Source organism: Dermacentor andersoni, chromosome 1, assembly GCF_023375885.2.
Source record: "Dermacentor andersoni chromosome 1, qqDerAnde1_hic_scaffold, whole genome shotgun sequence".
NCBI lineage: Eukaryota > Metazoa > Arthropoda > Arachnida > Ixodida > Ixodidae > Dermacentor > Dermacentor andersoni.
Window position 1 is genome coordinate 291,700,770 of NC_092814.1, and position 12,837 is coordinate 291,713,606.

At 49.8% G+C, this 12,837-nt stretch overlaps 1 protein-coding gene and 1 pseudogene across 1 annotated transcript; both read right to left on the minus strand.

Moving 5' to 3' along the window:
* Window positions 1-4,717: 4,717 nt before the first annotated feature.
* On the minus strand, window positions 4,718-5,371 carry LOC126548345 (uncharacterized). The gene has a single exon (XM_050196488.1). It carries the CDS (start codon window positions 5,369-5,371, stop codon window positions 4,718-4,720), a length of 654 nt encoding a protein of 217 aa, XP_050052445.1.
* A 47-nt stretch (window positions 5,372-5,418) lies between these two features.
* LOC126548346 (uncharacterized) lies at window positions 5,419-6,275 on the minus strand (annotated as a pseudogene).
* Between the last annotated feature and the right edge of the window lie 6,562 nt (window positions 6,276-12,837).

The following is a 12,837-nucleotide window of genomic DNA, read 5'->3' on the forward strand; positions in this document are numbered from 1 at the left end:
CAGGCCAACAATATGAGTAAATAAAAAAAGACCTAAAAAAACATGGGTAGCAGGTACGTACTAGAAGTTTCTTTTTCAGCACCTAACAAGTTCGGTGAAAAATGTGCCGGCCTGGATCGTAGAGCTTCGTAAACAATAAAAGTAAATAGATTTAAGTACACGCTAAAGCATACGCTAGAGTATCTCAAGCGTATAACGTCCGTTGTATGCTGTTTGCCCCAACTTGTGGAAAAGTATACATCAGCCAAACGGGTTGGCGTGTAAACACAAGACTTTTGGAACACAAAACATCACTAGGGGGAAACATTCATTCCCATATTAAGGGGCATTGTTCGCAATGTGACTGCTAGTCGCTTTTCAGTGACACTACAGCTCTTTCTCACCATAAAGATCAGCTGACCAGGGAAGTAGCAGAAGCTACCCACATTAACAAAAGAAAACAGTGTTGTATCAGTCAGCCATCTATTCTACTAAGCCATCGTGAGGTCACCTTTTTGGAAGAGTACAAGAAAGAACTTGTCAAAGATAAAAATAAATGTATTTGGTTTGCAACGCTAGAGAGAGAGAAACAGGTTTAATGATAAGCTAGAGATGTTGGCCTGGCGTTTCGCCTGACATGCTACACCAGGTGCTGGGTGATGATTATGATATAGGTGGTGGTGGTGTTGCAGCAGGCGGGGTTAGCCTGCTGGCATACATAGCGGGCAATTGTTCCGCGTGAGCCTCCTGATACTGTCACTATGTGGTCACCAGGTGTCGAAGAGCCCAGTTTCTCGCGTGAAGGCAATCAGCAGTCCTTGCACTCTCTTCCTGAAAGCCGCGGGCCCTCCGGGGAAAACGACGTCTTCAAAGGTCCTTTGTGAAAGGCTATTCTTGTGCACGATGTCGACCATCGCTTTTCTTTCTGTGTCGAACTACGGGCATAGCCAAATGAAATGTTCGACGTCGCCGATATCACCAAAGAAGGCACAAAGCGGAGAAATGCATCGTGCAGTGTTGAATGACCAAGCCGGGGTGGGGTGTACGCGAAGTCGGTTCGGATGCGGTACAACAGCGTTACTTCTTCCCGAGTAATTCCATGGTTCACGCAGACTAGGTACGGAGTCTGGTGGCTCATCCTAAACTGAATGCGAATTACCTCCTTTGAGTTCTGAAAAATCTTTGGTGCTCTTACTTTTGGGACACATATCAGTGCTAGGCGTGCAAGAGCGTCATTTTTTAATTTCCTTCAATTCCTACGTGGGACGGGATTCATTGAAGTTGCCCGTTAAATCCCTTGCTCATTAGAAGTTTGATCAGTGCCCGAGATTGCCTTGTAAACTCTCCAGGTAGGCCGCGGTGTAATCGTTGTAACGCTGACTTTGTGTCCTTCAGCACCTCAACGCCACGTGCGGAATAGGCGCGGTTTTCGCAATGCCACGGTAATTGCGGCACTTTCTACTGTTGTAGACCAAACTACGTGATCCAGGCGGCCAGACCATGACGCATCAAGGGAGGGTATGCAGAATGCCGCTGCGCAGCTATCTGTTCGTGCACACACTGACCCGTCTGCGTCACTTGTAGGTGGCTTTGAAAGGCTATGCTCAAGTGCTCTACCACAAGAAACTTTGCTTTGGCAGTTGAAATGGTGCGTTTCGGCGGTAGGTGGGGTACACTGAGGCTGCAGGTAACGTCCGAAGAAAGACCACGGCGGGTCTAGGCGACTCCAGAAGAGCTTGAGTTTGGCCTAGTTGGTGTTTACTGCATATCATATTGACCGCAACTAAACAGGGCGACCGCGGAAGAGAACACAATATACTACCGTCCGTGTCGAATACCACCCTTGTCGTTTTTGTGTTCTCTTCCGCTGTCCCCGTCATGCGTATTTGCGGTCAATATGATATGCTAGGCGAATCCGTTTAGGTTGTAGAGCCGTGGTAAACGAGACGGACACACGTCTTTTCGGTAAAAAGGTCTAGTTTATTCTGTCAAAAGAGAGAATTGAGGGGGCGCGCGCAGCGCGCCGGAAGTGGCGAGGGCTTTAGAGAGAGAGAGAGGAGAAAAGAGGGAAAATGAGCATAGAGAAGTGCGGTGCGCTGACCTAGTGCGAAAGGAAAGCAGTAAACAAAGTAATCAGAAAAGGGTGCTCGCGCACGACGTGGGGGCACAGTGAGTCGGATCATGTGTCCGTGTGCCTGGTGTCTAACACTCGCGAAGGTCCGCTTACGGGAGGCCCGCGGGACGCCCCGCGGAGTTGTTTATGGCTGCGGGGGTGGTGCGCAGCTCCATCGCCGCGCCGCTACAGATTGCTCCCCCCTTTTAGAGAGGAAGCTGAAGCGACGAACGATGCTCACAATGCACAAGTGGCAGCCCAGTGAACGCGACGAAGAGGTGACGAACCGCGCACTTGCAAGGCGAAGTCCGCATGTCCCGGGAAGGCGAGATAATTAAGCGCGGGTGCCTCGCTGAATGCTGGCTTGAGTCGCTCAAGCGCGATCATATCTCGTGTCGCATTTACGTCGACGACGAAGTTAGAAGGAAAACGTTCTAAAACGGGGAATGGCCCGAGGTAGTGGGGCTGAAGCGAGCCGCGCACAGGGCCGTAACGCACAAAAACATGTGTGGCTGTCTGCAAGTCCGATGTGATGTACACTGCACGGGGTTTGTTAAAACGCGTAGGCTGCGGACGGAGGTTTCGGAACACATCGCGAAGCTGGTCGACGTACTCGCTTGCTGTTAGAGAGGAAGTGAGGGTGCTTTCTTCGAAGAAGTCGGCTGGCAGGCGAAGCGAGGTGCCGTAAACAAGCTCCGCAGTAGCGCAGGAGAGATCCTCTTAGAAGGCAGATCGAATTCCGAGAAGCGTGAGCGGAAGTCTGTCAACCCACTTGTTTGGGCAGCCGTGCGCTGTGAGTGCTGCCTTGAGATGGCGATAAAATCTCTCGACGAGGCCATTTGTTTGAGGGTGGTAGGAGGCAGTTCGCAAGCGTGCTGTTCCGAGAAGTTGAAGTAGCTCCGTGAAAAGGGACGATTCGAATTGCCGGCCTCGATCAGTGACAATTTTCGTTGGACAGCCAAATCGGGATACCCAAATGGAAACAAAAGCTGCGGTGACAGTAGCTGCGGACATGTCGGGGATAGGTGTCGCTTCGGGCCAGCGGGTAAAGCGGTCGACACATGTCAGAAGATAGCGAAAGCCTTGGCATGGGGTAGCGGGCCGACAATGTCGACGTACACAACGGAGAAACGTTCGTCGGGTTGCAAGAAAGGCTTCGTGGGGGGGACAGGGTACCGCTGAACTTTCGCGCGCTGACAGGTGCGCACGAGCGGACCCAGTCCCTGATATTTGCGTTCATGCCTGGCCAGACCAAGCGTGATGAGACAAGCTTTTGAGATGCGCGAATGCCTGGGTGTGCAAGAGTGTGATAGGAGTCAAATATTTGCTTGCGGAAAGAGGTGGTTAGGTAAGGCCGAGGTGTGCCCGTGGAGGTGTCGCAAACAATTGGCACATCTTCAAAGGTAACTGATTCAAGCTGAAGAGATGTTGACGTGTCACGTAGGTGACGGAGCTCAGAATCACAAGCTTGTTCTGTAGCCAATTCTTGGAGGCTGAAAGGAAATGATGTTGAGATAGAGCTCTTGGAGCGACTGCGTGTGATAGCATCCACGCGACTGAGAGCGTCAGCTGGTGAGTTGTCAACGCCGCTGACGTGGCGTATGTCAGTTGAAAACACTGAGATGAAGGCGAGCTGGCGCACCTCACATGGAGTGTATAATGATTCAGAACGGCCGATTGAGTAGGTGAGAGGCTTGTGGTCAGTGAAGATTGTTAACGAGCGGCCTTCAAGTAGGTGTCGGAAATGCCTCACGGCGAGAAATATGGCGAGCAACTCACGGCCGAAAACACTGTAGCGTGTTTGTGCGGGAGTCATGCGTTTTGAGAAAAAGGCAAGGGGCTGCCACCCACCGTTTACTTTTTGTTGCAGTACCGCTCCGACCGCAGAGCTGGAGGCATCCGTCATGAGCGACAACGGATAGCTGGGGTTGGGATGAGCTAGCAGTGTGGCATCGGCCAAAGCGTGCTTGACAGAATTGAAAGCTTCATCTGTTGTGCTGTCCCAGGGCAGTGCAGTTGACGATTGTTTGCCGCAGAGCAAACGCTCGAGGGGTTCCAGCAGCGTAGCACATTTTCTAATGAATCGGCGGTAAAAGCTTACCAGGCCTAGAAACTGGCGCAGCTTAGTGATTGAAGCTGGCTTGGGGAACTCCATGATGGCTGGCACTTTGTGAGGAAGAGGGCGGATGCCGTTGTTATCCAAGCGATGGCCGAGAAAATCAAGTTATGGTACTCCGAACTCGCTCTTTACAGTGTTGACGACGATACCATTTGCTGATAGGCGCTCAAAAAGCTGATGGAGATGTTGGAGGCGCTCTACGTGGGATGACGTTGCCACAAGCAAGTCGTCAACGCAGGCGAAAACGAACGGCAGACCACGTGTGACTGTGTCGATGAACCGCTGTGATGTCTGTGCAGCATTTCGGAGACCGAATGGCATTCTCAAAAATTCAAAGAGCCCAAATGGGGTGGTAATTGCTGTTTTTGGAATGTCTTCTTGTGCTACAGGAATTTGGTGAAAGACTCGCACCAGGTCAGTTTTGGAAAATACTGTAGTGCCACCCAGTGCCGACGTAAAATCTTGGATGTTAGGTAGTGGGTACCGATCCGGAATGGTTTTTGCATTCAGGGATCGGTAGTCCCGACACGGCCTCCAGTCACCTGATTTTTCTTGGGGACCAGATGGAGCGGAGACGCCCTGCTGCTGGACGATGGTTGTATGATTCCAAGTTCCAACATGTGTTCGAACTCTGCTCGGGCAATCTTGAGTTTGTCCGGGGCGAGTCGTCGTGGGCGAGCAAATACAGGTGGACCAGTTGTTAGGATGTGATGACGTACATCATGTTGTACGTGCTTTGTCCAGTCGGGTGGTCGCGTGAGGTTGGGGAACTTTTGAAGGAGGCAAGCAAAAGGATCACCAGCAATTGTGGCTGGGGCGACTATAGGCGAGTCACAGGAAACGACGCCATGAACAGAGAGCAACGTAGCAGTGTCCAGCAGGCGTTGGCGTTTCACATCGACCAGCAGTCCATGGTGGTCCAGGAAATCAGCGCCAATAAGAGCACGGCGAACGTCAGCGACGAGGAAAACCCAACGGAACACGCGGCGCAGGCCAAGGTTCAGGGTGAGGGACCGCGACTTGTAAACAGGTATCCTGCTACCGTTGACAGCTTGAAGATAGGAGGTCGGCGGTGTAGTTCGGCCGGAACGTTGCGCGGGAATAATGCTGGCCTCCGCCCCGGTGTCCACCAGGTATTGCTGGCCTGTGGTTCTGTCCATAACATGCAATAGGCGACTTTTGCTTTGGCCCTGACCGGTTGTCGCCATTAAAGGTCGGCAAGTTGGTTTCCCTGCCATGTACAAGGACGGAGGCAGCGGCGCGCCTCCTGCCCGAAGCGGCGGTGATAAAAGCATACCCGTGGTGGTGTTTGAGACCGGGAGCGTTCTTCTCTTGTACGCCGTGATCTACTCGAGCTGCGGTACCTTCCTTGACGGGGTGAAGTGCGATGACGCTCCGCAGCACAAACTAATTGTTCAAGGCGATTGCAGAGCACGTCGATGGGAGAAGAGCGGAGGATGATGTTTGCGGCACTGAACTCGCAGTGGTGCTTGATGGTGTTATGTTGCATACCGCTGGCGTCACCACCTTCATGACTTTGTCCGCCATGCTGGCCAGGCTGTTGAGGTCCATTACCGTGGCTGTAGCGAGTACCATCTGAACGTTTACTGGAAGGCGCTGCATGAACAGTTCCCGAAGGAGGCAGTCATCGTTTACTGTTGTGTTGCCGCTCATGAGCTGTCGCATACGGCGAAGGAGCTGGCTTGGCCGACGGTCTCCCAAGTCCTCTGCGGAAAGCAACTGCTGCATGCGGGCTCGCTGCGATGTTGTTGTGCGCTCGAGGAGTGCAGCCTTAAGATCACTGTATGGAGTGGCGGGAGCCGGTCGAGAAAGCAGGTCGGCAACTTCTTCTGCAGCAGTAGGCGACAGTGCCGAAACAACTAGGTGGTACTTGCGTTGTTCCGTGCGAACGCCAGAGAGAATAAATTGCGATTCCGCTTGAAGAAACCAAACTGCAGGGTTGCGGTCCTAGTATGGTGGGAGTCGGATGGAAACCGCAGAGACGTCGTGTTGCTCGGTCGTGCCCGTAGGTTCAGTGTCTGGTTGCATCTCGTTGCTGTGCATGGCTCCACAATAACTTCCGCAGTTCCGCGAAGAAAACTACGGGTCACCACTTTGTAGAGCCGTGGTAAACGAGACGGACACACGTCTTTTCGGTAACAAGGTCTAGTTTATTCTGTCAAAAGAGAGAATTGAGCGGGCGCGCCCAGCGCGCCGGAAGTGGCGAGGGCTTTAGAGAGAGAGAGGAGAAAAGATGGAAAAGGAGCATAGAGAAGTGCGGTGCGCGGACCTCCGTCCGCGCACCGCAGCAAGCAAGCAGTAAACAAAGTAATCAGAAAAGGGAGCTCGCGCACGACGTGCGGCACAGCGAGTTGGATCATGTGTCCGCGTGCCTGGTGTCCAACACTCGCGAAGGTCCGCTTACGGGAGGCCCGCGGGACGCCCCGCGGAGTTGTTTATGGCTGCGGGGGTGGTGCGCAGCTCCATCGCCGCGTAGAGCCGTGGTAAAAGGTCATTCCAATCCTAAAGATTGAAAGGCGTTCAGCGCCGCATGGTAATGGGAGCGAGTTAATTCTTGCTCTTACCCGCCGGGGTAGCGCCACACCTGCGGGGGACTCGTTCCACCTCAATAGCTGCGACAGCAAGGCCTGAGATGCCAAAAGGCGGAGTGGGAGAGACTGCGTTTCATTACTAACCTTCTTATTTGAAGCCACCTGAGGAACTCCCATTGCCAAGCGCATTCCTTTTCTGTGCACTGCCTCCAAGCGCTCGAATTGGTTCGGTGATGATGATATCAGCGGCAGCTGATAGAGAATGCAACTTGTTAGCATTGCAGCATTCAGCTTAAGCATAGACATAGGATTGTTTCCCCAAAGTACACCTGCCATGCGACGAAGTGCGTTGACTCTTTACACTAATGCAGCCACAACACTTTCAACTGCGCGTCGCCATAGTAGCTTGCTGTCGATGGTGATGCCCAGGAATCAAACACTAGTTGCACGACGAATTCGATGGCCTGAAATATTCAGCGACAAGCATGTTGACTTCCGCCGCACTCCCGGGAAAAGCATTTTTACGCTGATAAAGATAATCCAAGCATCGATAAGTGGTGATCGATGATGGAGATTGCGCCCTGGGCTATCCGTGCCAAACGTTTGTGTTGGTACCCTGACATCTAAATGCAGGTGTCATCTGAGTAGATGGGCAATTTAACTGCCGTCCAGTCTACCTTCAGTGCGTCTGGAAGGGTGGCCATGGTAACGTTAAAAAGCAAGGGAGATAGGACACTTCCTTGTGGGATGCCGAGGGAAATGCGTCGCTTTTCGCTCATTATATATCTGAACTTAACCTGGACATGTCGCTCACTAAGAAATTTCTGGACGAATCGAAGGGCATTCCCAAAGACACCCATGGCTTGGAGTCCGTTGATGATGCCTGTATGAAGCACGCAGTAGTAAGCTTTCTCGACGTCCATAAAGATGGCGAGTGTCGAAAGGCCGTCGACTTGATGGTGCTCGATGTGAATTAGTAAGTCCAAGACACTGTCTTGGGCACTCAACCGTGGGCGAAATTTGATCATACACGATGGCAGTCTACTTCCTTGATCAAGATACCAAGTTAACCTCGTACATATTAGTCTTTCCATCAACTTTGATACGCATGATGTTAGCGATGCTGGCGGATATGAGGCACGGTTCGCAGGATCCTTTCCAGACTTGAGACTCCATGTTTCGGGGATCTCTGCTCTGCTCCAGACGCGATTAAATATGTCCAGAAGGGCTCGTCTTCGCTTGTATGTCAGATGTGTCAGCATTTGATCGCTGATCAAATCGGGGCCCACAGCACAGCATCTACTTAATATGCTAAGCGCCAAATCCAACTCACAAAAGGTGAATGGCGTATCCACCGCATGGAATGATTGAGATGACAAAGGGTTCGCCATTCCTGCTGATCTGCCAGATGGCTATACATCTCCAAAATCTTCTGCAAGTGTTTGTAGATCTTTTCATTGCTTTAAAGCAAGTGTTTCGAATGGCTTGTGTGGACGAATCTTTCCGGATAGGCTGTTCATTACTCCCCATATCCTTGTCATTGGAGTAAACGCCGATAAGCTATCACAGAAAGCAGCCCATTGAACTCGTCTTAACCATTTGTGTGACGACGTATGACAGCATTTATACTGCTAGATTCAGTTTTCTTAGAGGGATTTCCCTTTTTTCTCATTAGTTTCCACTCCGCTTTCCGACGCGCTGCGCAGAGATTCTCCAGTTTCTAGTCAGGGGTACAAAAATTACCTGGCAGTTTTAACACTGCAATAGCCACTCCCTTGCTCCACAACGTATCTGCGAATAGCTCACCGTGAATCCCCTGATTATGATATATACAGTGGTAAACACTTAACAACACACACACACACACATGTATGTATAACAGCAGTGATGGAGGCATTACCTAATCGAGGAGTACAGGCCGCTTACTTAAATATCTTGGAAAATATCCACAGAGATTCCACAGCTATCTCAATTCTACGCAAGTAGGAAGATACCAATAAAGAAAGGGGTTAGATAAGGAGACACAGTCTCTCCAATGCTATTCACTGCGTGCTTGGAAGAAGTATTCAAGCTATTAAACTGCGAAGGCTTAGGAGTAAAGGTCAACGGCGAATATCTCAGCAACCTTCGGTTTGCAGATGACATTGTCCTGTTCAGCAACACTGAAGCCGAGTTACAACAAATGATTGAGGACCTTAACAGAGAGAATGTAAGAGTGGGGTTGAATATTAATATGCAGAAGACAAAAGTAATCATGAATAGCCGGGCAAGGGAACAAGAGTTCAGGATTGCCAGTCAGCCTCTAGAGTCTGCGAAGAAGTACGTTTACCTATGCCATTTACTCACGGAGAACCCTGATCATGAGAAGGAAATTCACAGAAGAATAAAAATGGGTTCGAGCGCATGCGGGGACATTGTCAGCTCCTGTCTGGAAGCTTACCATTACCATTGAAAATGAAGGTGTACAATCACTGCATTTTACTGCTGCTGACATATGGGGAAGAAACTTAGAGACTGACAAAGAATCGTGAGAATAAGTTAAAGACCGTGCAAAGAGCGATTGAATGAAGAATGCTAGGCATAACGTTAAGAGACAGAAAGAGAGCGGTTTGGATCAGAGAGCGAATGGGTATAGCCGATATTCTAACTGATATTAAGAGAAAAAATGGGCAGGTCATGTAATGCGCAGGTTAGGTAACCCGCATACCATTAGGGTGACAGAATGGGTACCAAGAGAAGGGAAGCTCAGTCGGGGACGGCAGAAGACTAGGTGGGGTGATGAAATTAGGAAATTCGCGGGCGCTAGTTGGAATCGGTTGGCGCAGGACAGGGGTAATTGGAGATCGCAGAGAAGAGGCCTGCGTCCTGCAGTGGACATAATAAAGGATGATGATGACAATGATGATGATGATGATGATGATGATATATTATAGAGATATCTACAAATTGTCATTAAAGCTCGTGGCCCACAAGAACGTCAGCCGCGCACTTTCGTGGCGCACAACGCACAGATGGTGCTTTGCCATTGCCCAAAAATGTGCCGTAGTACCACGCTCGAGACCCGTGGAAGGTGTAGTGCCGCCTTCAAACACTGTCTGTCAGACCCATAGCGGCATCAATTGTACAGAACGAGTTGGAGGTCATCAGGAGCGTTGCATTCAAAGCACACTCTGGAGTACGTGAGCGGCATCTTGCACGTGAAGGAGTTTGCGTAAGCGACGTTTCTGATGCAGTGGTGAATGCATGATTGGTCTCGTCTATTCAGGCCTTGCGGCATGTAAAAGTCACACGATGGGTCTGTTTTTTATAGGGCTCGGTACTGGTGGCTTGCATCTGTCCAAAAGGATCGATGGAGACGCCAAGCGTGTGCTGATACCAGTGTCTTCATGCTTTTTCTTTTTTTTTTCTCGAGAAAGGTATCTCGACCATTTCACTCAAAGTGTCGTGCCCAGGTTTGGCAGCACGGACAGCCTGGACGTTGCCTTGTAATCCGCAGTGGGCTGGTAACCACTGCATCACAACGCTGTGATGCAGTACGCAGGTTTTATTGCATAAGCGTCTGATATCTATTAGGAGTTCCTGCATAAGTAACGACTTCAGGGACTGCAAGACCGCTCTTGAGTAGATGAAGATGGCCCAAGACTCAGCTGTCTGGTCGATGATCTAATTAAAAGCTCCCCGCAGTGCAGCTAGTTCAATGGCTGTAGCTGAAGTGTGGTGGCTGAGAGTAGCAGAGATGGTAGCACTCGCAGACGCAATCTACACGCCAATGGCAGATGATGTAGGCGTAGTAACGGTGCCATCAGTGTAAATATGACGGTGAGCCCTGTAGCTGGTGTTGACATGCTCTTGAGCAAAATATGTCGGTGCTAGACCGGGTGTATTTCTCTTTCTGTTGAATCCAGGCACGAAAGTGACAATTGACCACAAAGGAATTTCTATGGTGGCTCCGTCGGCATAGAGGCGCTTTGATAATGCTGCGGGGCCACAATGTCTAGATATGTTGTCATCTTTCACGCCCCATTGTGCGTGGGTATATAAATTTAAATGTGCTTTTAATCTTGTTTTTTATATCTTTGACGCCCGAGAATGCGTGGGGCTAAAAAATGAAGCGTTTGTTCTGAAATTAGTTGCGAGTGGTGCGAGTGTAGTGCTTCCTTGTGTTCTCGCCGCATTGTCCTCTTCAGTGCGCTGCATCGCTCGCGTGATATGATTAGTCTGTTTACTGTTCTCCGTCTCTCAAGCATCAGATGTGAGACAATGACAAACGTTTTTGAAATAATGCCGATACAAAATGGGTATTGCAAGCTTTATTTTCGCTTTTGCGGCGGGAGCCTGACCGAGAATTTGATGTTATGTTGCTTCGCGAAACTTTTCCTTCCTGAGCAGGTGGAAAAATTGGGTTTTCTGAACGAACATATAAGTCTTCCTAGTATATAGTCTGCCCTTTAAACGCATTTTGGCAGTCTAGTCATGCAGAAGATTTACCTTTTACGCTACGACTTGAGATGGTTTCCTTGCAGCGGGCGCTCTCTACAAGTGTCTGCTGCCCACAAATCCTCTAGCAGCCTTTTATGTTATTTTTTTTCCGAACTTCTTAACTGTCTTCGCACCAGACAGCTAATCACTGTAAAACAAACTAACAAACAAACTTCCGCGTTAATTACCACAACTCCGAAATTTATTCTCAGAGGTAATAGCGGCGCTTGTTTTCCAATCCTCTGTACTTTTCCATTGCCGCCGTTCCTCGGCCCCGGACAAATCATTACATCTCTTCGTATCGTACACACAGGCGCTACTGCGCAGTGTTGCGCACGGTCGGGGCCCCACGACGATGCGGGATGCTGATGTCATCGCCTCTTATCGATGCGTCACATAGAAGCGCTTGATTCTGCGATGGAAAAATTTTGGTCGATTGCCACCGTGGCCTTCTACCGCGTAAAACTATACCTCTTAACAGGCTACGCGCTATCAAAGAATTGCGGCAAATAATGAACACTCCACACACGCGAGAGGCTCCGCAGTGTAGTTTACAAGCGGTCATTTAGAGGCCTGCGCCTGTTAGAAATTGCAGCTACGATCAACGGATGCATCCATGACTCTAGAATCTTGGCATCAGAAAATATTGCAGAGTCCAGGCGTTCCCGAAGGAAGGGACGTCGCAGCGAACACAAAGGGGGAGGAGGAGCTCAGTTGCTGCCTACACATATGTTAAAGCAGCGCGCCGCTGTGGCGGAGCCGTTGGCGTTATTTACGAGTGATCAGTTGTAGAGGCCCGCCCAGCGAGTGTTTTGAACTTACGTGCGTTGCATCCCTGCGGGAGCAGCATCGTTGCGGTTGAAGATACCCGGGCAAGATCGAAATTCCCACTCGTTTGGCCTATGCGCCCGTGGAGGGCACAAACACGTCCCAAGGCCACTTGCCGAACGTGTCAAAGTGTTGTTTATTCCGCTTAGGTTTGACTTAGTCATCTCGTCCATGCAGCGTGCCAAATTTGCCGAGTCTGCTCACGGCGTGGCATTCCGGCATTTGCATTGCGCCGTTGTCGGTGACGACGACGCCATTGTGTAAGAGCGCTCTTACATTCCAAATGAGGCTACCAGAGAGTCAGCTTTCACGACAGCGACATAGAAGCAGACTCTCTTTATGGAAAGTAAAAAAAAAAATGTCTTTTCCAACAAAGACTGTTCTCAAGAAAGCTCCCAATCTGAGTTCAAAATATTTAATTCCTGCTGAACACCCAACTGCGCAAGTACGACTCACTCGCTTTGTCAAACTTTATGCGGATAAAACTACGCATTCGCAGACTGTAAGAAAACTGCTGCCTAGCAGTCGGCTAGTGGTCAAAATAAAATACGTTAGTATCATTTTTTTTTTTTTGAGTCAATACTGCTTGTGCGCTCGTATGCCTAACTGCACTTGCTTTTGTTTATATTATTTAGGTAAAATAAAAATATTAAACCCTGGCGGAATCTAACGGCGATTGCTGGTTCCTTTAACTTAGTAATATGAACAAATATAAAAAGGAAAAATTGTGCCATTGCATTAAGAATAACGAACTTGTTCTTAACAGC